Source organism: Convolutriloba macropyga, chromosome 1 (assembly GCF_964194025.1).
Source record: "Convolutriloba macropyga chromosome 1, txConMacr16.3, whole genome shotgun sequence".
NCBI classification, from domain to species: Eukaryota; Metazoa; Xenacoelomorpha; order Acoela; family Convolutidae; genus Convolutriloba; species Convolutriloba macropyga.
Window position 1 is genome coordinate 36964412 of NC_134468.1, and position 26280 is coordinate 36990691.

At 34.5% G+C, this 26280-nt stretch overlaps 1 protein-coding gene across 2 annotated transcripts in view; it reads left to right on the forward strand.

Annotated features, from left to right (window-relative positions):
• Positions 1–8785: 8785 nt before the first annotated feature.
• LOC142338371 (uncharacterized) overlaps positions 8786–26280 on the forward strand; it is a 61102-nt gene continuing 43607 nt past the window's right edge. The window contains exons 1-3 of one of the 2 annotated variants that reach the window (XM_075388096.1): positions 8786–9519; positions 9963–10375; positions 19841–20151. In XM_075388096.1, coding sequence (XP_075244211.1) covers positions 9196–9519; positions 9963–10375; positions 19841–20151 — 1048 coding nt within the window. In that variant the 5' untranslated portion in view covers positions 8786–9195. Of the gene's footprint in view, positions 9520–9945; positions 10376–19840; positions 20152–26280 lie in introns of both variants that reach the window. The other variant, XM_075388104.1, reaches the window with a different exon arrangement.

Genomic DNA, 26280 nt, shown 5'->3' on the forward strand with positions numbered 1-26280 from the left:
AATAAAGTTTTGTCAATGCAAGTAAAACCATAATCAAATCGCTTAAAATTAGATATCGCTACAAGCACCTCTTTTTTTTTTACAAAACTTGACCTCTGATTAAAGAGACTAGATAACAAATCGACAATATAAGGTGAGATGGAAAATTAAAAAACATTTCTTTATATGTAAGAAGACCACCATATCTCCTAAATTGTGAAGACCATTAGCTATCAACTAAAAAAGCTGGTGTGTTGTTCCAATACAAACTTCTAATTTTTCAGAAATTATCATACGACTACAAGAAAAATTCAATTGAAGAATGTGAAAAAAGTCCAATAAATTCTTCTAAAAAACGGTGTCAAAGCCGTTAAAAATTCTATTCCATGAAATTTTAAATGTCTAATTGTTTCGAACATTAACTGAACAACAAAAAAGTGATAAGTGGCCCATCAACATTTTGATAATGTGACATAACTGCAAAAAACCTGACAAACTTGCAAATGTCAAGAAATCAGATTTTTTGCGAAACTAGTAGAAAACAATTTGCCATGTTAGAAAACGATTTCTTGAAGCGTCGAACCGCAAAAGAGAACAATTTTTATTTATATAGCCATTAACTCTGTGCTGAAGCTCAGCTACAAGTTTACCAAAACAAGAAAAAATATTAGCAAAGCTCTGTAATCCATATTTCACTTCGCCAAAATATGATTTAAAAAGTCAAAAGGATAAAAAGCTTTATACCAAAGATTAAAAGCACTACATGGCTACTACATATTGAGCCAATTGGACCCGTCAAAACTGAGCCTTGATGTGAAATCTTGTGTTATGAAAATAAAATAAAAAGGCAATGCTTTTTTTAGAAGAAAAGGCAGCCACTGATTACTGTCCGGATTACTTTGGATTCAGAACTCAACAATCAGACCTAAACTAGCCTGACCATTACTGGTCATTCATTAAGACCATAGATTGGTTTCTAATTCAATGGATATAGATATTTTCACAAAAAATTTAAGAAATAATGCTATTTTATGATAATGTTTGATCGAGTTAGATTAGCTGATGCTGTTTGTTCGAGTTGATGATGTTTGATCGTAGTATATTAGCCAAAAACCGGCAACGTTTCAAATCAAGAAACTTTTCAAATAAATCGGAGAAGTAAATTAGCCCTCATTTGAAGTAACGCAAATAGTGTGAACATGTTTAGGAGTTCACTTCCGGCAAATGTAATCAAGAATGTAGAAATGACAAAAAAAGATATTTTTTTGCAATTTAGGATGAAAAAAGTCTGATATTTTAAAAAATGTAGCGGAAATATTAGCCAAAAATAAGACGAAAAACTTCATCAACACTATTCTATATTTGGAAAACAAACCTAGAAGAGAGTTTTAAAAACAATTTTAACATGTTTTAGCAAAACAGACAAAGATATAGTCAAAATATCCGGAAACAGTGAAAAACAACCAAAATTGGTTTTCTGTTCACAAGAAATTAAACCTTGTTAACATTGAAAAAAAGAAAAAATCAGAAAAATCTTCCTAATTGCGTATTATAGACTGAAAAAAAGGAAAAATCAGAGAAATCTTCCTAATTGCATATTCTACACTGGACCGGCTTTTTAATGATACCACTCAGAGATCTCTACGATAAATATATCGATCGGCCAAAATTGTCTGAACAAATAAACCATTTGAGTATATAGTTCCTCCTTCCCCACTAAAGTGGGGGTCGGAACAAATAACAACAAACCAGACGAAACACAGTGAAATGCACTTGATTTCAAAAGTCATAAAAAATGATAAGATGCACTTTGAGTACTTCAAAAATTGCAACAACGCACCACTTGAAAATTGTGTAGCTTATAATAACATGCGAGAAACGCAAGAGCTTTTTGGCTCCGCTTACTACTCCAGCAGGACTAAAACTCTTACTACTCCAGCAGGACTAAAACTCTTACTACTCCAGCAGGACATTCACAGTTACTGTCGCAAGGTTAGGTCTATGAAAAAACAATAACACGAGGAAAAACTAATTTGTTTCATTTCTGTTGTTGTGAATTTCTTCTAAGTTATTATCAAGCTTGTATTTCAATCAAAGTTTCACTTCATAAATGATTCCCTCGGCCAAACTTCAATAGAGCTACCTCTTAAATATCAAAATGTTTTGCTTAGGCAGCACCTAGGAACAGACAACCTGATTTGAAGTTTAGCCAAAGAAATGCACTTGAAAAAATTAATTTCTTAATGGGATAAGAAAACAGTATAATTTTCTGAAATTAACTTTCAGCCCAGAGAAAACAGCAGAATCTGGTATAAAAGCAAAAAAAACTATTTTGCATGTAAATTAATTTTATTCTTGAACCTTTAACGCGACAAGGGTAGTCTAAAGTAGTCTAATCAGCAATATTTGAAGACATTTGAAGCCATTGCGAGTTAGTTAGCCAGCTACAGTTTAAAAATCTGTTAAAAAAGTTACAAAAAAATTGCCTGGAGGGTCTGCAACGATTCGTAGTCTCATCTAACAGTGGCCCAGACAAAGAGTCGAAAGAACAAAAAACGGAAAGGTTACTGGACTCAAAAGAATAGTTTGATTACTGATTGATTTTGTTTTGTATATAAGTTTACAAATACCCGAAAAAAACTTTCTGTTCTCAGCATTGGACATTTTATTTATATATTTTTTAAAATATTCATTTTCTTTTGCGAAATTATATGCTTTGCGTATTTGGGATCTCAGCGCGTTTTTCATAACGTTTGACCAGTGTTTTCTTTTTAGTATTGTTCCCCTTGTTTTGCCTCTAGTCGGACAACGTTCCTTCTGCTTCTCAAAGTTCAAATAATTAAAGTTTGATTTATCCCTCACTTGCCTATACATTTCGTTGAGAAGCTCAGCAAATAAAATTTTGTACATGGTTTGGATGTTGTTTTTAATCCATGATATTGTAAATGCTGTCACACTGCCGTTTGAAATAAATTGTTCGTATGATCCTATTCTGCCCTTTTCCAATTTCCTCTAAGAAAACTTTGTGTTTCCGTAAATCAAAACTGGTGATTGAGTTACTGAGTTTGCATAAGTTTTACAGAAAAAGAAACCTTCTCCCTTGAGAAAGCGTAGCGAGCCTTGTACATTATCCCATAGAACTTGGTATGATCTCCAAATTTCAACGAGCTATCAACAATTTCACCAAGATATTTGCACGAACTTGTATTACCCGTCTCTGATGTGGCTTTAGAGGTTTTAACGTTTTTGTTTTTCTCCCAAACTTCATATGGCAGCGCTTTTCACAATTCACAGGCAAATAATTTTGTATAACCCAATTTGATACTAATCGAATATCATCATAACAACTTTTGAAGCCAATATTGCATGCATTGGTTACAATATTATTGTCGGCAAACAAGACTATTTTCGAGCTCTCAGGACAACTAGGGAGGTCATTTATGTATATAAGAAACAAAATTGTGCCTAAAAGAGAGCCCTGGGCAACGCCGTAAATATTTTTTTCCAGTTGCTCTGTTTTTTTGGATTTTTTTCAACGTATTGGTATCAAATAAAAGAAAAATTTTTCAATAATTCGAGAACTTTTCCTCAAAAACAGCAACATTCAAGTTTGTAGAAAGTTTTACTGCGGCATATTTTATCAAAAATTTTTTTAAATCGGCAAAAAGAGCTGAACCAGGTGGTTTTAAATTTATTGTAGTTCTCATAAGTTCAACAGTTCAACAACATCAATAAGTGCATCAATGCATGATTTGTTTGGCTGAAATCCCTATTGAGATTTGGAAAACATTTTGAGTTTGAATAAAAAACAAGACACTCTTTTATGTTTCATTTCGAAAAAAAGTTCTCAAAAGACTAAATGGTCGATAATCATTTGCATCAGTTTTATTTCGGGTTTTTTATAAAGCAAATTCTTTAGCAATTTTCATCGAATCTGGAAAAAACTCAAATTCAATCAATGATTAAAAATTTTAGTTAAGGGCTGGCAAATTAATGGAAATAAAGTTTTCCAGTAATTGTTTAAAAATAGAATTTTATTACTTATTCCATCATAACCAGAAGAGATTTCGCTTTTTAAGCTCTTGATCATTCTTTCTATTTCGTATCATTCCTATTACAGAATGATTGGTACGCTTCGCACAAATTAACCGAGTCCTTCTTACTTTGTGTTTCCGTAAATCAAAACTGGTGATTGAGTTACTGAATTTGCATAAGCATTACAGAAAAAGAAACGTTCACCCTTGAGAAAGCGTATCGAGCCTTGTACAATATCCCATAGAACTTGGTATGATCTCCAAATTTCAACGAGCTATCAACAATTTCACCAAGATATTTGCACGAACTTGTATTACCCGTCTCTGATGTGGCTTTAGAGGTTTTAACGTTTTTTGTTTTTCTCCCAAATTTCATATGGCAGCGGTTTTCACGATTCACGATTATTGTCGGCCAACAAGACTATTTTTGAGCTCTCAGGACAAATAGGGAGGTCATTTATATTTATAAGAAACAAAATTGTGCCTAAAAGAGAGCCCTGGGGAACGCCGTAACTATTTTTTTTACAGTTGCTATGTTTTTTAGATTTCTTTTTTTTTGAACATAATGGTATCGAATAAACGAAAATTTTTTCAAAAATTCGAGAAATTTTCCTCAAAAACTGCAACATTCAAGTTTGTAGAAAGTTTTACTGCGGCATATTTTATCAAAAATTTTTTTAAATCGGCAAAAAGAGCTGAACCAGGTGGTTTTAAATTTATTGTAGTTCTCATAAGTTCAACAGCTCAACAACATCAATAAGTGCATCAATGCATGATTTGTTTGGCTGAACTCCCTATTGAGATTTCGAAAACATTTTGAGTTTGAATAAAAAACAAGACACTCTTTTATGTTTCATTTCGAAAAAAAGTTCGATAATCATTTGCATCAGTTTTACTTCGGGTTTTGTATAAAGCAAATTCTTTAGCAATTTTCGTCGAATCTGGAAAAAACTCAAAGTCAATCAATGATTGAAAATTTTAGCTAAGCGCTGCAGATTACTGGAAAAAAAGTTTTCCAGTAATTTGTTTAAAAATAGAATTTTATTACTTACTCCATCATAACCAGAAAAGATTTCGTTTTTTAAGCTCTTGGTCATTCTTTCTATTTTGTATCATTCCTATTACAGAATGATTGGTACGCTTCGCACAAATTAACCGAGTCCTTCTTACTTTGTGTTTCCGTAAATCAAACCTGGTGATTGACTTACTGAATTTGCATAAGCATTACAGAAAAAGAAACGTTCACCCTTGAGAAAGCGTAGCGAGCCTTGTACAATATCCCATAGAACTTGTTATGATCTCAACATTTTAACGAGCTATCAACAATTTCACCAAGATATTTGCACGAACTTGTGTTACCCGTCTCTGATGTGGCTTTAGAGGTTTTAACGTTTTTTGTTTTTCTCCCAAATTTCATATGGCAGCGGTTTTCACGATTAACGATTATTGTCGGCCAACAAGACTATTTTCGAGCTCTCAGGACAGATAGGGAGGTCATTTATATATATAGGAAACAAAATTGTGCCTAAAAGAGAGCCCTGGGGAACGCCGTAACTATTTTTTTATACAGTTGCTATGTTTTTTAGATTTCTTTTTTTTAACATAATGGTATCGAATAAACGAAATTTTTTTCAAAAATTCGAGAACTTTTCCTCAAAAACTGTAACATTCAAGTTTGTAGAAAATTTTACTACGGCATATTTTATCAAATATTTTTTTAAATCGACAAAAAGAGCTCAACCAGGTGGTTTTAAACTTATTGTAGTTCTCATAAGTTCAACGAAATCAATAAGTGCATCAATGCATGATTTGTTTGGCTGAACTCCCTATTGAGATTTGGAAAACATTTTGAGTTTGAATAAAAAACAAGACACTCTTTTATGTTTCATTTCGAAAAAAAGTTCTCAAAAGACTAAATGGTCGATAATCATTTGCATCAGTTTTACTTCGGGTTTTGTATAAAGCAAATTCTTTAGCAATTTTCATCGAATCTGGAAAAAACTCAAATTCAATCAATGATTGAAAATTTTAGCTAAGCGCTGCAGATTACTGGAAAAAAAGTTTTCCAGTAATTTGTTTAAAAATAGAATTTTATTACTTACTCCATCATAACCAGAAAAGATTTCGTTTTTTAAGCTCTTGGTCATTCTTTCTGTTTCTTATCATTCCTGTTACAGAATGATTGGTACGCTTCGCACAAATTAACCGAGTCCTTCTTACCATATTTATCAAAGAACTTTTTTTTCTTTACGAATGAGATCAATTACGTTATTTCTAATTTTCACAAAAGTTTTTCCGTTTTCAGGAGTTTTATTGACAAGCCATTTGTTAAAAAAACACATTTCGTTTCACTCTGGCTTTTAATTTTGTGGTTGAACCTGGAGTACTGACTAAGTTGCCTCTCAAATGGAGCAAACCTGTTAAACCGTTTTTCTATTGAGTTTATTATCAACGATATTTTTGCATCAACGGACTTCTCAACTCATAACTGATATAAATTTTGTTTAAGCGCAAAAATATTTCAAGATTTCAGTAATCTTCTTTAAGAATTTGAAGTTTCTTCTGAGTTGATCTTCACAAGTTAAAGTGGTTATTTGAAAATCTATACGGACAAGTAGTCCAAAATAATCAGTAAGAGATATTTTTTGTTAATGGGTAATTGTATGCTTGGCCAGTAACGTGACCTATGCAAGTATCTGATAAGATTGGTACACTCGTTGGTAGTAAACTGTTAATTGTATATTCAAAACTATGAAGTAGAGAAACGCATTGAGAAGTAACGCTGTTTGATTTCAAGATGTCAATGTTGAGGTCCCCGGAGAAAAGAGTGGGCACATTGCTCTTCGACTCATAATCCAAATGACATTCAAATTCGTCAAAAAAACAGAATGCACTATTTGCTCGTGGTCTGTAAATATTTAAGATTTATTCAGTTTCGCCCCCCAGCTTAGTGGGCATAAATCTTTTATGACCCCCAAGCGCACGTTCTATTTTCTTACATAGTAACGTGCTATATAACAACATATAATTTGTAACTGGGGGTCATAAAGAACTTTAGGGGGGCCGAAACAGAATAGTTCCAATATTTATTAATTCAGTTTTAGAGTTCATGTTAGAAATTGTTATACATATCATCTCAAAAGATTTTGTATCCCTATCGAAGTTTAGTTTTTCAACTTGAATTTGATCACTCGAAAAAAGTGAACAACCACGTTCACATCCCTGTTGTCTGTTTTCAAACATAGGGGTCTAATAACCTTCCAAATTAAGCAAACCTAGATCATCATCATCAGTGAGCCAAATTTCACCGAAAACAATTTGGGGCTTGTGTTGGAAATTATTCAGAAAAAAATTGTAACTGGTCGTGATGGGTTTTCAACGATTGCGTCAACGGGTGCCCAACGGGTGCTCCTCTAGATACTTTATCATTAATCAGATATACTGCAATTATTTTTGTTAGATAAAGTTTAAGTTATGCTTTCTATCTACTCTCTCTTTGAATCATGCGCTTCATTTTAAAAAGTTGTACTGTTACCATTTTGGCATAAGTTACTCATCAGTCTGCAAACGTAAATGTCTAACTATTGCCGGTTTTACTGTAAAAACAAAGTTTCATTACGGGAGTATACGCTACTTATTCCACTCATTTCACTGTACTTTTTAGTGGACAGTTAAATTACTAAACGCCGACTTGGAGCCAAGTTAATGAGTGACTTTGAGATGGTGATAAAAACGGATTAGAAAAACTTTTTTGCTTTTTTCCTGCGATTTTTATTTATGGCAGCAGTGACGAGGAACGATTGTTAGAAAAAGTAGTTTGATACAATTGCAGAATTTCTCCATTTTTTTAAAATTTTTGTAGCATTCATCGGAAATAACAGTCGCAAAGAGAGACTGACGGAAAAAGAAGTCAAATATAATTGGAGAGAATACTCGATATCTTAGATTTTCCTAGCATTCACATAAAACTAATAAGTTAGTTCATCAACCTGTGCTAAGAATAATTAGGCAAGAAAAGTGTCATTTCTCGTGGTATATTCAAAACTTGTCAAGTGCTATACCATAAAATCAACAAACCAATATATTTGTTGAGGTTTAAGTGGACTTTAGAGTAGAAGTTAGTCTAGACACGTTTTCAATGCAAGCATCAATACTCTATCCGAGAACATGAAGTCCTTCAGGAAAAAACGAGGTTCCTATGATTTGGCAAAAAGCAGAATCTACACAATTTTGTATAAATGAAAATGTTTGTTCTTATAACTGTATTTTCACCTAATTGCCAGTTGATAACCCTTTGATGTTACTCTTTCAATACGAGTACTAAATTTGAAACCGTTTCTTTGTTTTAAGTTGTATGTTGAGCATTATTGGTCTGGAAATTTTTGGTCGAGCAGGGCAGTTTTCTTCAACTGTTTTCCTCAAAAGTTACTAGAATATGGATCTTTGAGAAGTGACTCCCTCTTGCCTATTTAGATATGGGGTATAAAACAAATAGAGAACTTTTTTTGATGGCGCATTGATTGCTGTCGGGCTTCACCTCGTCTAAACTGTGCCCGGTACTCTAATCAATTCGTACCTGCAAAAGGAATGGTCTAACTATTACCGGTTTTACTGTAAAAAACAGAAAGTTTCATTACAGGAGTATACGTTACTTATTCCACTCATTTCACTGTACTTTTTAGTGGACAGTAAAATTGGTTGAGTACCATTACAGATTTTAGGATATTTTGCAGCATTATTTTTCCTGCGTATATTAATGGTCAAATCGCTTCTCTTATGTGTGCTCTAAAAACCGGAATCAAGTCGGTAAGAAAAATCGATAAGATCCTGAAGTATCATGATTTTTTCACAAGATCCACCGAATTCGCTGAGAAAAGAAGCTGCTGTATAAGATTGAGGTAATAAATTGCCCCCAAAGATGGATACAAAGCCCCGAAAGTTTTGAAACCAACATGGATTGGCTTGTAATAGCGGCTGAGCGCGCGTAAGAGGAGTCAAAGGTCATCATCATAAACTTCCGCCATCATCACCACCACCATAATGAGTTATTAAATACTTCAATTGGTAAGCTTGCAAATATTAATCGATGAACTTCGCATGGTTAAGTAAGAATTGCACAGCTTCGTTGCCAAATGAACATTTTTGACTGTTGATCACGTAAGAGCGCAAATCGTGATTGGCAATGGGCAAAGGCGGATCTAAGAGAAACAGCAAGAAAGAGAGGAAGGAAAAGAAAAAGAAGAACAAAGAAAAAGATAAAGAAGTCGAAGAGAAGAACCGAAAAGCGACTGAAGCCTTGAACAAGTCATACAACGAGCCAAATGACAGCGATGACGAAAAACTCGACGTCGAATTCAGGCGGTCCAAGTCTGACGAAGAAAGTGGGGAGGGTTCAGTCGAGGAGGACTCAAACGATCGACTTACGAGAGGTAGCAACTCGAAGTCAATGCCGGATATGTCCAGTGAAATTGAGGGTGAAAGCGAAATGGAAGGAGATATAACTGACGTCACTACACTTTAAATCTTATGTCAAAATTATAACAAATTTAGTTCTAGTTATTTAGCGTGCGTGGATTGCTTTTTTCTGATAGAAGGAGTTCCATATTCCAGACCTCAATTTATGAAAAGACTAAAAAAATGGTGGGGGGGGGGGGGTGCTGACTAAAGCTACATGTTCGAGGTACATACTAAAAATCGAGAAATTTTTTTTTCATGGCAATTTAAGTTGAGTATGGTCTTTTCATAGGTCCAGAAACTAAATCCTTTCCAAAATCTCTATGTAATTAAAGATTTAATCAAATGTCAATTAACAAATGACCATTAATATAAAAACCTAAAATGATGTTCCCTATCCTGTCTATTAAAAGTGCAGAACGAATATCGAGGTAAAATCTAAGTACGTTACGTGAATGCATTGGGGATAGAATTTAAGGTGTAATGATATAACAGCGATCGAGGCGTAGGAAACGCAGGCGAGACAGGTCAAAGGAAGGCGAATCAAAATCGAGAGAAGAATCGGGTCGAAGTGGAGACAGTCGAAGAGCATCCAAAGGTTCCATGGATCAATCAAAGGAACGTGCAAACGACACGTCTCGGGAACCCTCAGGGGAACCTTCCACTGTTCATATTGACCCAAACGCAGACCCCGATGAGGGATACTCCCGGATCGATTCCATGCTAAGAGGCAATATTGAGACGGATATTGAAAAAGCACCGACAGAAGATGATAAAGTGAGAGACTTCAAAGAGTTATCGGACAAGGGTGGAAGCCGGTCTGCTAGCAGGAACAGGTCTGAGAACTTGAACCCCGCTGGATCTGGAAGCCGAACTGGATACTCAGAGGGAGGAAGCCAAGACACAAAGTTAGTTTTATTTGTTAAAACACTCAGGTGCACATTTTAAAATGCCGAAAGTCTGCAGTGCCAGAAGTCAAAATGCCAGAAGTTGCTACTTAGCCAGAAGTTAAATGCCGTTGACTTTCACCATATTAAAACGTGCGCGTTTCGTGATTTAAGCATGGTTAAGTGACTCTGCATAAGTCACATCGAAATTCTTACTTAATATCTTGAACCGCTTGTGAAAACACATTAATTTTTGTGTTTTCAAGATCTTTGGTGAATTGTGCATTCACAGACCAGTGAAGCTCTAAGATAGATGCTCATGCTCAAAGACTAAATACCTTCATGGCTTTACCTGTTTCTCCCGTTCTCTTGGCTCTCTTTCCTTAAGCATTAGCTAGCCTCGCAAAGTGAAAGCTGGATGCTACCGGAGTCAACTGCTAGCCAGCTGTTTGAAACCCGACTTCAATCAGTTATGTTAAGAGTATTTGTGGACGCTAGCCAAACACAAAGTACAGTCTACCTGGGCCTGAACTTGTTATACTCAGCACTCTTGGTTTTTGTTTGAGAAACTGTTGGGCGGTAGTGGGTTAATTTTGCAACTTTTTTAAAATTGGGAACAAGTTCCTGATTAAAAACGCCTCTTCCTGATTAAAAACGCCAACTGCCTATGAAAAGAATCACAATTCTTTTCTTTCCAGTGACTATTCTAATCGCCAGCTTGTTCCCTAATTGAAACATAAAAAAATGTTAAAAAACTGTACAATAACCCTATCCATATGTGAAACTTATGAAACGGCTTGACGATAGAGATGATGTTGTGTTCTCTATATTTTGTATTTTTTGTTTTGTTTAGTTTTATTTGATGAAAATTTTTCGAGTACAATCGAAACTCTTTTCGGGTAATTACACCTGAACTCATTCAGGTAAAAATTTGCCGGAACTATAGTTCAGGTTTGCTTCAAGTGCCTATGCACCTGAATTTCCGATTACCTAAACACAGTTTAGGAAAAATTAACTAAAATTTTTTAGAGTGCAGACAAAACGCATATTTGAAAAGTTTTAAAACGCTCCATATCACACTATTAAACTCAGTATTTCTTAGATGGAGTATATCGCTGATTGTTTTCTTGTGTAGCAATAAGATGAGCAGAAAGTCATTTGAAAGCAAATCCGAGAGTGGTATTTGGGTTGCAAATTATTTCTCAAAAGTATTTGTTGTTCAATTTTACTGTTTCATATAGGCGCAAAATCTCAACAATTGAAAGTATTCAGCAAATTGACTTTAGAAACGTTGAAAAACACAATTTTGTGAACATAAAAGTCTGGGAAACTTGAAAATTAAAAGCGTAATTTGGGAAGTTAGGTAAAAGTTTTAGAAATTGTAGTTGAAAAAAATTAATTGTTGAAAAATTCTATTTAGATGACCTAAATTAATAGATGACCGAAATCAAATCTTTCAAAGAAAAGAAAATCTTTAGCAAAAAGTTTCCGAGTAGCTTTTCTAGCAAACTCTTAGCTCGAAAAACATTTATACAGTTTTTGAACTGCGAACAGAGCAGTTTCCGTAGTATTATAGAACAACTTGAAAAATCTAATTCCTTTCTCTAATCTTAAACAAATCTTAGTTAAAAATTTTTTTTGTTCTTGCACATCACAGAAACTGGCAATCTTCTTCGAGCAGTGAACAATTTAATCGCAAGGTACCCAGTGTTCTGTAAATGAGACAATCACGCAGTGTCAACAAATCAAACTCATAGCATGGATCGGTACACATTTGATGTCTTTTTGAAACCTCTAAAGTTTGTTTTTCAATTAAACCCTTCATTTTCTGTTTCTATAATTAACAATGTTTTTTAAATTATCAAAATTAAATGACTACAAAATATATTTCATGTAATAAAATGCTTCAGCAAGAAGTGTTTAGGGATTCGGAAGAGGTGCTAGGACTATTGATCGAAGGGCAAAAGATGGAAAGCAGAAATTGGGACATCAGATCGAAAATTTAACTACTGAATTGGCTAGTCAGATTTAGGCGCCCACATATAATACAGCGCTTTACATATTCTGTCGTGACATTTTGTTCGGTTGTGATAAAATCATATTAAGTAACACGAAGCAGCTAATGCGTGGCCATCCTTGCGGGGCATGGTCATATGCAGTATGCCACCTCAATCAATTAACGCTTAATTTCAACTATCGAGAATAGATATTAATTTTCGATCTGTTGTCCCAATTTTTTCTGGTTTTGATCCGTTGTCCTTTCGATCTTTTGTCCGATCACTGTCATTCGGCGAATTATCTAAGAATGACAGCACCTATTTGGTGAGTAAATTTTTGAAACATTTATTCCCCGTCTCTTAGGTCTTAGAAATTTTGGGGGAATTTTGACCACTAAAAAATTTGGCAGGAAATTGCAAAATATAGAACACGTTGCTTGAGTTTTACTGCTAACAATTTGTTTCTGTACCACAAGTATTCGGCTCAACCAAAAATAATCACCAAAGCTTTCAATATTTTTTTAAAAAATGAAGATATTTAAAATTTTAATATTTTAGGGCTCTTTTCAGAGCAAAAAAATCATTTTTGAAAAAAAAATTCTACTTGAGAAAAAAATTGTCCCAAACATGGGGTTTGAGATGTGTTACAAAACCGACTTGAGATGATGGAAACTAAAAAAGCGGGCAAATTTAGTTGATTTTGTTTCTTATCCATTACCCTTTGGCAGGGCAACAAAAATTAGTCTTCCTAGTTTTCTAAATTACCAAAACTGAAAAAGGTTTTTGCATGACGAAAACCCATGACGCCAATAAGAAAGAGCGTCGCTCCACTTAGTATTACGGCGTGTTATAATTTTCCTTGGAATACGTTGTTTTTCCTCATAAAAATAATGCGGGTAACATGAATTGAAGCCTTTGTACCTAAAGGATCGGGTAGCTGAAAGGAAAACTTCAGGAGTAGCAATAAAGACTTTGTTTCACTCTGATTGGCTCTATTTTAAATATGTGGACAATTTTTAAATTCCAGTAATCGAGGAGCACCGTGTTACATTAACATTAAATTACTTTTTGACCAAGTTTGCATACTTTTTAGAGCCAGATATAGACAGCGAATCAGAGTGAAGCGGAGGGTGAAAAAAGGTTTCGTCAGCAAACACCGACAGACCCTCTATGCCCAGCAGACTCAACATGCCAGCGTCCAACAACAGCCGCAGAGTTCATATGAGGGGAATGTAGTCGCTGTCCAAGATCAAGTTCAAGTAACAGATAAAGCAAATGAGGATGACAGAAGTAGAGAAGAAACAAATAATTCGAAGGCGAGACAAGAATATGACCTCGATAACTTCAAGCATCAGGATCCGAACGCTCTCGGGCAAACAGAACCGAAAACTATCGAATCAAACTCTCAGGGAGCTGATCAAAGTCAAGAGGATTCATTCCAAGATCAACAGCCTGACCAAAAACGAGCTGCAGGAGACGAACAACTGAACTCGGATATTATTTTAACTCCTGAAAACAATCCGAAGAAGGTTAGACGGGTCAGATCAACGCCAAGAAGTGAGCGAAGTCAGAGGAGTCGTAATCGGAAAGAAAGAGTCAGAGCAAAAGGGGAGAACTCTGATTCAGATGTACAAATCAGCGGTTCTAAGCCTTCAGAATAGGACATTGTTTGTTGAAGTCAGTAAAATTGTCCTATTTTTTAAGTATTTCGTCATTAATAAAAATTTCAGTTTTGATAGGTCAATTTTCCGAAATGTCTCTTCGAAGAATTAGTGCAAGTGAACATCAATGAGCACTTTAGGTCAGCAATCAGCAAGCTCTAGAGAGCTTGGTAATTCAAATAATGAAAATCGAGTTGGGCGCATTTCAGTTGTACACAAGGAATGAATATCCCAAATTTCCATATTATCGTCTCTATATTTTCTCTATTATCCCGAAGACCCGTTTTAAGATAAAACTTAAGCTCATGTACTGATTTCATTACCAAGAATAAAGATCTTTATAACTGAAGAAGTTGCTGCGGAATTTATTTTTTGTTCATTCTCTGTAAAGGCCGTGAAACAAAATTGAAAGAAGACCTCAATGTTTTATTTTGGTGTGTGTTCAAATTTTTCTTAATTTTGATAATTTCGTAGGGCGGGAGGGCCATTTTCTTTGTTGTGCGCTATATGATAGTGTACACCCAAGTTTAGGTGTGCGACCCTAGACCGCTCTGATTAGACCATTTTCCAGACCTTGCCATCTGATCAGACCGTAGTGCGACACAAGAATCGTGCGAACAAAGTGCGACCCCCAAAAGACCTCTGATCAGACTCTTTTGCAACCCAGAATTTTGTGTAACTTTCGTGCGACTCACAAAATTTTTGCGATATGGTCAGCAAAAAGACAGGAAAAAACTTTTGGTCTTTTAGTTTCGCCTTTCTTCGGCAAAATTTTAATCGTACCCTATCGATCAAAACAAGAAAAGTTGATTCGCCTATGTCCTACGAAAACAACGAGAGACCGAACTTTTTGTCGGGCAACTAGCATAAAAATCGACCCGAGGATAAAGCTATTTTTTGAAAAAAAAAATTGTTCGCCAAATTTGTTTGAAAACGGCGAGAGAACGATTTTTTTCTAAACAAGCTGGCTCAAAATACCGCAGGATACCCAAAGTTGCAACCGCACTGAGTGGCCCGGGTTGCTTGTCATACATAGCTCCTAATGGAAATACTAAGGAAACTAATTCTCTTGGTAACAATATACAAACACAATCCCAAAAATGCTCTCGCACTTGCATGCAGACCAAGTCAAATACACGTACAGAATTGTTATAACAAACATTCATGCACGCACAAAAGCAGCCGACGATTCGCCAGAAAGTAGCAAAGACTATCTGGTTGACATGTAGACTCAAAGAACCCAAAGTTTAAAGGAAAAAATTCAGTGTCTGAAAATCAATTTCTTTGTTGCCTTTGTTTTTTTTCAGCGAAGCTCTATCTTTGAAACTAAATTTTGAAATGAATATAATAAAAACGGCCAAATCTGACACATTTTTGTAAACTGAATTGTTCATCCAGAAAATTTTTCTACTTCACGTCCTTTTCATAGTGTACAGACCTGTTGCATCAATAGTTGACAAAAAATTATTTTATATAAACATGTTTTCTCTTTTTCCCCTGATTCAACAAATTATCTCATTGCCTTAAAAGTCGGTTTAAATTAACTGACTCTATTTGCAGGCTAGCAAAAACATTGACAATAATGTTTTTTTGGTTGCAAGATGACGCAGAATTCATTTTTGTCTGTAAAAAATTTAACTATTTTTTCCTATGCCCGGAATAGAGGTCGCCCAAAAACATAATCAGCATCCAAGTTTTCATGAAAAAAAGAACTAAATAGCCGTAGAATTTTCTTTAAGGTTATCCAGCAGTAAATGTTGCTCATTTTAGATTGATGTTGACATTTGCCAACAAATGATATTTTAAAATTGCTTTAATAATTCGAATTAATTTGCCTATGAATGGCGAAAATGTAAATTAAGAGTTTGATTTTTCAACGAAAGGAAACTCATTGAGCTGTTCGATAGTTATGTTGGAATATTTTATGTGCAAAGGTGTTCCTGGTTTTTCGAAGTGTTACAAATAATTTTTTCTCCAAAATTTATTATATGAGTCGTAAGTTACCGCTGTGAAACTAATCTGAGCTTCAAAAATCATTCTTATTAAAACAATTGCAGCCTTTTAGTATTTTATTTTACCCAGATTTCAAATGCAAATGAATAAACTAACTTGTTTTGGAAAGCCAACCCGATCAAAAAAGGATTCCTTCCTTTTTCCGCATCTCCAGTACATTACTTACCCTCTGTCACAGAGCACGTGCCTTTGCATAGTAAATCCTTTTGTAAAAATATGGGAGTGCGTCTGGGGGTTTCAAATAATATTCACTCACTAAGCTGAGGGTGGGGGCACAAACGAAAAAGATTCCAAAAATATCTTAGCATAAAAAATGCAAACGTTTTAAAAATGTTCTTTTTTCTTGTATGATTTTAGTGCGACAAACACGTTTACATATACAAACAAACACGAACACAATAATGCTCTCTCACTTGCATGCAGGCCAAATCAGCTGACAGAGGCCGCACAAAGGCAGCTGACAGATTGCCATAAAGTAGCAGATTCTTTTGTAGACTGCAGACTCAAGAAGCCAAAAATCCAGGGAAAAAATCATTGTTTAAAAGTCAATTACTGCGATGTTTTAACTTTTTTCCAATAAAACTGTATGAATTGTGATTCTGCTCAGAATGCAGCCCCATCTTTACGTTCAATTGGAATCAAACTCCCTCAGTTAATCTCAGCACATCCAATTAATTTCATCATGAGAGGGGTGCTTGACGTCATGTGACCAAAAAACTAGCTTCGTAAATTAAAAATTAACAAACTCACACCAAACGGAATGAAAATGAAGTGATGCCACCCACTAAGGTGAAACATCGCTTGAATGATTGATCAGCAAGTAATTAAGAAATATAACCAGGAGCAACAAGAAAACTCGATGCGATGTCATCTCTCCATAATACCAAACTGCAAACGGACCTCGAGGGCTGATAACTTTCATCAAAACTTGGCAACAATTTAACACACATTCAGAAGTAGGAAAAAGACAAATATTTGAAGCCAAGTAAAATTTTTGCCCCAGAAAGAGAGTTCTCTGCTATGCCAAAATGAAATTGTGTCTTTATTTGATGAAAAATTTTGAACACATATTGCCCAGGATTGTATATTCAAAGACAATAAGGAAGATCTAAGACAGATATAATCATCTAAAAATGAGCAATAATTAATTGCGTTTCAGGTTTTCAGTTTTTTGCTACTCACGCAACAGATTTGAAAAACAGTTTTTGGAGATCGCATAAAAGTTATAAAATACAAAAATTTGAACTAAAAAATGTGAGTAACAATCTAACTTCTTGCAAATTTTTTGGCAGAGTTCGGTATCAATTTTGTGTCAACAACTGGTTTTTGGGGAGTGTTCGATCAATTCGATAGAGTTAATTGAACATACACTCCTGGGGGAAATGTGCTCAACATTTTCGGCAAATAACTGCCCAGGATGAAGCCTCGACTTATGAAAAAACCTATAAAGTCTGAGGGAGGGGGGCGGGGGGTGCGGTGGGTAAAAAAACTTTAATTACATAGTCGAGGACCCAGTTAATGTCGAGCTAAATTCTTTTCATGGGTCAAGCCTAATTCGTTTTATGCCTAATTATAATGGTCAGAAACGGTCAGTTCCCACAACATTTTGACCGTTTTTGTTCGTTCTGGTCAACAGGGGCTCTAATAGGATCGTAGTTGAAATGATGGAAATTCATGGAAATGTAGTAAATCGAATTTGAATAAAATGAATTTTTTTTTTAATTTATCGTAAATCACAAAAAAAATCAATGATTTCCTAAAATTAATGATCAATTAAAAACGTTTTCTGCAAATAATTTATAGCCAGCAGCTGATTTTTAGCGGTGAACGTAAGATTATGCGCTACTCAGCATCTATATATTTTTTCATTTTCTCTTTTCTTTTTTTTCTTTTTTCAGCCTTTCAGGTTGACCATGAGACAAGACACATTTTATTGTTCAGCCAAATTCCAGGACATGATTCATTGTCCAGCCAAATTCCAGTACACATTTTATTGTCCAGCTAAATTCGAGGAAGGTTGTTTCAATGCCAGCCAAAGTCGAAAACATCACGCAAAGTTCAGATAAATTCTTTTCATAAAAAAATCAATCCAGGACAGTCTTTTCATGCCTTATATCGTTCGAAGACGGTCTTTTCATAAGTCGGGGCTTCGTCCTGGGTGAGAATGCCAATTCATTTTGGCGTAGCGATAACAGGGATGTAGAACAGAACACTTTGAATATAGCATAGGGTAGGAGAAAAAGTAAACTCCAAGCGTATAAAAATTATAATGAACATCTTTTTTAAAAAATGGGCAAGAATGATGACATTTAACTGTGCATTTATTAATTTCAACGGAAACTTCTTCTTGCTCAGAATTATCTTCGATTAAATGGATGCAAAATTGTGTAGTACAAAGAAAAGTCTCAAAGAGTTGAAGGGATAACGACAGAAAATAGGAACTAACAATAAAAGTTCAACCAGGGAACAATCAGTTGACTTTTTCAGGTGAACTACATTAAAAACAGTTGAACGCAAAATTCTTGAACACATCAGAAAAAGATTGAATGATTTTAAGATAGATAAAATCAGATACATTTAGAAATTATAAGTTGGACACTTTGGCCTTAAATTATCATTAATTATTGAACACGAGTCCTCGTCAATTAATTACTGGGAGACTTTTTGTTGCATTAAAAGCCCTTTTATTTGTCAGAGCAAACGAGATCGCTAGGCCCCAAAAATTTTCCCTGGCCTAAAGTTCCGGCCCCCAAAATTTGGGGTTGTAACAATAAGCAGTAAAAACTAATAAATATCCATACAATTTTAGTCTATATGTTATATAAGTGCGCTGGAGACTAATTTGAGAGCCGTCAACGTGTGGCTCGAAGATGCTGTAATCAGACGTTGCTATAATTTTGCTTCCCATTCGGAGTTGGAATTGGCGATATATTCAAACATGTTAATTGCTCTCAAACGAATTTTGTAGCGATTATATTAATCCTGTGGTCTTTTTTACGCAATTTTCCGTTTGACCGATTTTTTGTCAGACTCATTTGCCTTTTCGTCCTCAAAAACGGGAGAATCAGGTAAAACTCGGAAGGCAGTAAGTTCTCTTTGAGCCTTATTCCTAAACCGTGTTATTCTGCCTAACCATTATTCTGCACCTGTGTTCCATTATGCACAATCTTCGCTTAACCGTATCCTTCTCGAATGTTCTTTCGCTTGCTTGATTGATACTTCTCGTCGAAAAAGAGTGGTAAACTGGTAAAGCCCGAGAGCAGCTTGCTTACAGCTTTAGTAAGCATGCGGCTAAACAAATCTTTTTTGCTTGAACGATTTTTAACGTTATTTTTAACTCTTCGTCCTCAAAAACGGGATTAACAGGTAAAGTCCAGATGGCATTAAGTGGCTCAGCAGCTCTCTTATTGCCTTATGCACTACTAGTCTCCAAGTATGCGATTCATCGAAACTTAGATCTGAATTTGGGTGTGAAGGGTGGTTCTTAATCTAAAGAATTTGACCCCTGCCCCCTGTCACCCCCTCTCAATCACCCTCCCTCACACACCACCACCCCATCAACATGTTGACGGGGCATTTTTTGGACCCCCCCACCTTCGACCAGCCCTCTCACTCTCAACCCCCTCTCGTCCAGCCCCCACGGCTTGATGCCTTCAGCCCGAGACCCCACTCCTCCCACCCCTCACCTAATGCATTCTCTAATGCCCCAGCTGACCAACCAATCTCTGCTTGTTTGAGAGCAATACGCCCGACGTTAGTCGGTTATATTTATACAATTGGCAACAAATTCAATTAAATCGCGACCATAACTACAGGTCGTCGCAAATGGACAAATCGCAACGTACTAGAGACTCGCAAGGTCAGGGGTCGGGCAGACAGAGGTCATCTGGACGCGGACCTGAGTCCAGACGCGATGATGTGGAACGATTGGACACTGGTAGAAGTGGAGGATCTCAAAGGTTGCAAAGAGCAACCATTGAGGAGGTGGAACACATGGATGTAGAACAACTCGGTAGAACCCAAGATGCTGAGATCAAAAAGTTCTCTTCAAAGACTAAAAAGGACACTACCGAAGCCAAACCAAGACCACGACTCAAGACGCTAAAGAAATTGGAAATACCTGAAGGTATTGGTTCCTGTCACGTTTTTTTTTGTGTTCTAGTTTTTCGGTTTATTTATAAGTAAAACTATATTCAAACAAGCACTTTGGAATTTTTTCCGAACACCTTTGCTTTGCTTTTATATCTTTTAAAAAGTTATTTTCAATTAGAAGCTGGAAAATTTATGCAAAACAACTGCAAGGAAATGTTTTATTTGTGCAGATTTAATGGACTGAGTTAGGAACATTCAACAGAGTCTGATTTTTGGCAAGGAAACAAAAAGGTTAATATTAATTTTCTTCAAAAAATGTTTCAATTTTTTTGGGGACTATTTTGTGCGCGACTGTTTTTTCTGGGAAGATTAGGACTGTCTTGTCGGGGTACGGATTTCTTACCTGCAGGCCTTTTTGCTCTTTATAAAATCCAACTGCTCGTTGACCAAACATTATCGTGACAGCATTAGAAGTTCAGCACTCCCCGAGTGTTTTCTGAGTTGCGGCTCTCTAATTGAAGCAAGACAACCATTTTTAATTGCCCTAGTCTAGAACAACAAACATAAACGACGTAAAATAAGGTCGTTATCTGTCGTTTCAAACGTATGAAAGCTTTGGTTTCTAAAGTCGTTTTTGAACACAAAAAAAAGTTCGGTATTTTTCTTTTTGGACGCAAGAAAGAACCGGTATGTTCGTTTTCCGAAGATTCGGTATGTCTGGTATCTAAACGTAAGAGAGTGTTGGTATCATCGGTTTTAGACGCAAGAAATTTTCTTGTGCTTTGTTCCACATCCATGAATTTAATAAAGCAAACTTAAAAAATAAAACTTCGCAAGTGTGGCAAAGGTGCTTGATTTTTCGGGTTTTAATTATAACTCGATGTCATTATTCAACCAAAAATGATCAATTCTAAAAACAGAGCCAAACATATGGCTGTTTAATGCCCAAGGTATTACTTGAATCACAGTTTTGATTTTTTTATCTCTGTTAGAAGGCTCGCGTTTGCTCAAAATTTCGGACCTCTCTATTCCACATTTTGGTTTAATTTTGTACCATTTGCAGCCGAGATAGACTACCTTAAAAACAGTTATTCACATCGAGAGAATCTTAAAAAGTCAGACGTGTATGAAAAAAGGGGCCTACCACTGAGATCAAAATTTTGTCTCTCACTGAAATCAACAATAGGAAAAACCAACAACAAACATGCAGTCAACTGCAATGCAAATTTGTTAAGTGGAAAAAATTTGTCAAGCAAACAATTAACCTAAACTAAATCCTAAACAATTTCGAAACTAAACTCTTAACAACGTGGCTTTTATTTAATTGTTCCGACCCCACTTGTGGGGGGGGGGGGGGAGGAACTATATACTCAAATGGGTTTTTTTGTTCAGTCAATTTTGGCCGATCGATATAATCATCGCAGAGAATTGTGAGTGGTATCATTAACAAGCTGGTCCAGCTTAGAATTCAAAATTAAAAAGATTTTTTTTGATTTTCGTTTTTTCGAGGAGTTATTGAGGATTGAAGTTTTGTGTGAACACGGGACATTTGATCACTTTTAGTGCGATTTTTCTTCAAATTAAGATATTTTCTATAAAAATAGTATTTCAAACTTAAATATCTTGCCAAAAAATTAACCAATTTCGTGTTCCTAATAGGCTAAAGGCGATAAAAAAGATTACTTCTGGTCTCATAAAAAATTCGAAATCTATCGGAGAGCGCTTTTTTTATAAAATTTTTCTACTTTTTTTGGTTTTTTTAAGTCACCTAGAGACAAGTCACTTTTCATATCGAGGTTCCGTTAATGACAAACTTCCTTTACAGTCAAATGAAGCCCAATGAACAAGAAAATCGTTTTCAAGGAACTGCTCATGTTTTTTTTTAAATTCGACTCTGAGTTTTCGTAATTTTAAATGAAATTTTGAATTTCTTTTTGAGGTTTTACTGAATTTTTGAAGTCTTATGGCATGAACCCATTGACTAACAGTGCAATATGTTCCGTGATTTAAGTGAGCATATCTATTGCTTTGAGTGGACAACTAATGGCTGTTAAGACTTTAAGAATTTAAAAATAAATTTTCGAAAATTTTTTCGAACATTAACCAATCATAAACTTATTATCGTGAACTGTATGTCATTCTCTGTGATGAGAGCACCCTCTTCCAACCTACTGTAACCAAATTTGATCTAGTTGGCGGTTTTATCTTCCAACTTTTATCAATATGACTTCAATGACACAAGATTTCGAAAAGTTTAAAAAAATTTTTCGGATATTTCCGTATTATTGGTTACTTTTTAAATCTTATCACATTATCCTAAAATTGACAGCTCCTATTGTCTTAAAGAAGACTTTCAGTGGATCACAGAATAGTGTTTTAGAGAAAAGCCTATGGTTTCGAATGGCTTCGACCTTTTCTTCTCGCACTTCTCTAGTGAATTTTTGATTTTTGCCTGATTTTGTTGTTGTTTTCATAGTCATAAGACTTGTTGTGATGTCTTATTGATCACCTATGCATAGCAAACATCCCCATACTCCTATTGAAGCATTTTTGAGTGTGTTTAATGACTTTTGTTGAAATTTTTTGAGTTTAATGTCTGTTGAGAATTTAAAAATATTTTTTTGAAAATTTTTTTGAACATTAAACAATCTTTAAATTTATGTGAACTGTTAGTCAATCTCAGTATTTACAGAACCCACCTGCTTTCAACTGAAACTAAAGTAAATTTTGTTGGCGGTTTTATCTTCTAACTATTGATTATATGACTTCAATAACACAAGAATTCAAAATTTAAAAAAAATTGGGTATTTTGATATTATTGGTTACTTTTTAAGTCTTATCACAATATCCAAATATTATACACATTATCCAAATATTTTTATAATCCCCTTGGCTTGGAAAAGACATTCAGAGGATCACAGATAAAGGTTTCAGGGAAAAGCTAATGGTTTTAATGGCTTCAAAATTTTCTTCTCGCACTTTTCTACTGAATTTTGGTTTTCGCCTGTTTTTGTTGTTGTTTTCATAGTCTTAAGACTTACAGTGATCCCTTATTGATTATCTATGCATGACAAACCTCTTTTTACTGCCATCGTTTTATTTCTCAGCGTAGTTATTGGCCTCCGTTAAAAGCTTTTGTGTTTAATGGCTGTTTAGTTTGGTAAAAAAGTTTTTCGAAATTTTTTTAAACATGTACCGATCCTAAATTTTTCGTTGCCTGTTAATCATTCTTAGTACTTGCAAGATCTATTTTTTTCTAGTGCAGCCAGTTGTAATCTGGTTAGCGTTTTAATCTTCTACCTATTAGTTTTAAAACTTCAATGCCACTAGTTTTCATATTGTTTTTAAACTTTCGAATACTTTTTCTTATTTTTGGATCCTTTTGAAGTCTTAACACATTATCTTATTACTGATGATTCCCATTGGTTTATGGAAGACGTTTTCAGAGAAAAACTTATGATTTAAATTGCTTCGACACATTCTTCTGGCACATTTATAATGAATTTTTGGTTGCTGCCTGTCTTTGTTCTTGTTTTCATCTCCAATAACTTGTTGTATGATCTTATTGACCAAATATGACTGGCAAACAAACTTGTTGTCTCATGGAGGCATAATTTAGCGTATTTAATGGATTCCGTTGAAAGCTATTGAAATTATTGGCGTTGATACTACGAATTTTCTCAAAAATTTCGTGTTTCTAGTGTATTTGTTCATATTTGATTTTTTGAAACTGTATTGATAAAAAAGAGGCATCCCATTTTTTTTTAAAACATTAATTGAATATAAAAAAGTTATTAGTAAAAAGTTCATTTTCTATTGCCGTCAACAATTTTCTCGCTCATTTTTTTTTCTTGAAATTGCTGTTTTTGCCTGTTTTTGTTCTTTAGGTAGCTGTAAATTGAGGAAAAGTCTCTTAAGCTTTTAATTGAGGATTGAATAAATGATATTACCTGAATCAGTTAGTCAGTTTATAGCCTTCAGTCTTAATGTTTAGAATATACATTTTCAAACAATTTCAGTTTTTGTTGTTCTTTTTGTCAAATTGCAACTTATTTTCATCAATGAGAGGTCACATCAAATTTCTTGTATTCCAAAAAACATATCTACTGACATTATTTGTCACCGATGCTTTGTTTGTTGGACAATATGCGTTTTTATAAACGTTTTTTGAGTGGTCATTTTTGCGCTTCTTTTTCTCTTCTTTCAGAACAATCACGCAGTAACAGATCCCAATGGTTTTCAAATGTGGCCCAAATAATTTTATTTAATCTCTCAGTGTAATTCCTGCGGCTGAGTTTGTAGAAATAAGAATTGAATTAAAAACACATAATTTTCAGATAATAGCTAATGATTTTAATGGTAGCAATAGTTTGTGTTTTCGCAAATCGTTCTAATTTTTTAAGTTTTTCTTTGGTTCGTTTCTTAGTCTTAAACTACCCAAAGACAAGGCCATTTGGTTTTGTAGTAACTTCTTAGTAATTTATCATGGATTATTAAGTTAAAAGCTAATGACTTTTAAGACTTCTGAAATTTCTTGGTTTAAAAAATGTTGATTAATTTCTGAATTTCGCCTCATTGATTGTTCTCTTTGTTGACTTGTAACTTGGTCTCATTAATAAAACTTTCCATCCGATGTATAAATATGAGAAATTATGTTTGTGTAGTTAAGGTTTTATCTGACTGCATTTTGACGTTGTTACTATGTGCTTTTAAAGATAGATATTCAGTTTTTGCCGTGAAATTTTCGTTTTTGCTTTGTTTGGTTGGTTGATTTTTTTGTCTCGTAGTCTCTTTTAGGTCAGATCTCATTGACGCTGTAATAAGGCATTGCATTATGTAATTCAATTATTAGATGGGTTGTGTAACTATTGTTTTAATCTCAAACATCTATTTTTGTTATTTCCTCATTTGATTGACAATTAAGTCAAAAATGTAGATGAGGTCGGGTCGGAACATAATGTGCGACCGCACATGAACGAGCCGCCTTGTTTCTATTAGATTTCAATTTAGAATTTAGATTTAGCGAGTGCAGAAGTAAAAAAAAAAGTAACATCTAAGCCGCTTATTTTAATTTTATTTGATGATGCAAAATGAAATTAACTCTAAATAGAAGTCATTCCAGCGAGATATTCAAAAATTAACTCATGCCTGAGTTAAGTGTTGTTTGCCTATTGAAAATATATTTAAAGACGGATCTACCAAATTCCTTGTCGAGTCAAAAAAACATATATATGCAAAAAGGGCAAAAAATATCCAAAAATGAGAACTGCATTTTCTTTGAGCAATTTTAGTGGCAAAAAATTGGTAAAAAACTTTATTGATTTTAATTAAAAAATCAAAGAACAAGTAAAGAGGAAATCAGAAAAACCGTTTGATTAAATCTTTTGAAATTCGACGTCGTGGAAGTTAAAAAAGATGATTTGAAGACATTGCTGCGTTTTGCCTCTCAACTAAAATTACGAAACAGCAAACGTCAATTTTCACTTGAACTTAGGATAAAATCGGCAATATTGACACAAGTGTAGCAATTGAGTAACAGGAAAGAGATGAGATTCGCTAAAATCAACAATAGAGTTTAAAAGCAAATAGCCTTTTGCCCAAAAAAATTGATTGCAAATTGTAGACTTATCAGGCTTTTTGTTTTTGAAAATCAGTTATTGTCATCAAAAACGACAATAAATGACAAACAATCAAATGCTCATTTTTCATTCATACAAAAATCAAGATCAAAAACGAATAAGAAAGCAAAGACAACTAACTAATTATGTGCACATTTTTATCAGTAGGAAGCAGCTAGGACTTAAATACGACAGTGTTAACAAATTAAAATACAACGTAACAAAAAACAATAAGCACAATCAAAATGTTCTCAAAAAGACCTAAGTGTTTCAAATAAAATTTTAAAACCAATGCTGTTAAAAGGAACCGGTCAGAAGTTTTAATTTAGCCTTAGAGAAAACCAATCTGGCTTGTCAACATATTGTAAACATCATCCAAAGCGGCAAAACAGAAGGGCAGAAAAAAAACAAATTAATATATTCAAATAACAAAAATAATCCTAAGTCAAAATTATCTAAAACATTAAAAATTCAAATAGCGTTATAATTACATATCTGCAGCTAGTTATCAGTCAGAATTCATTTTTTTATTGCACAGAAAGAAG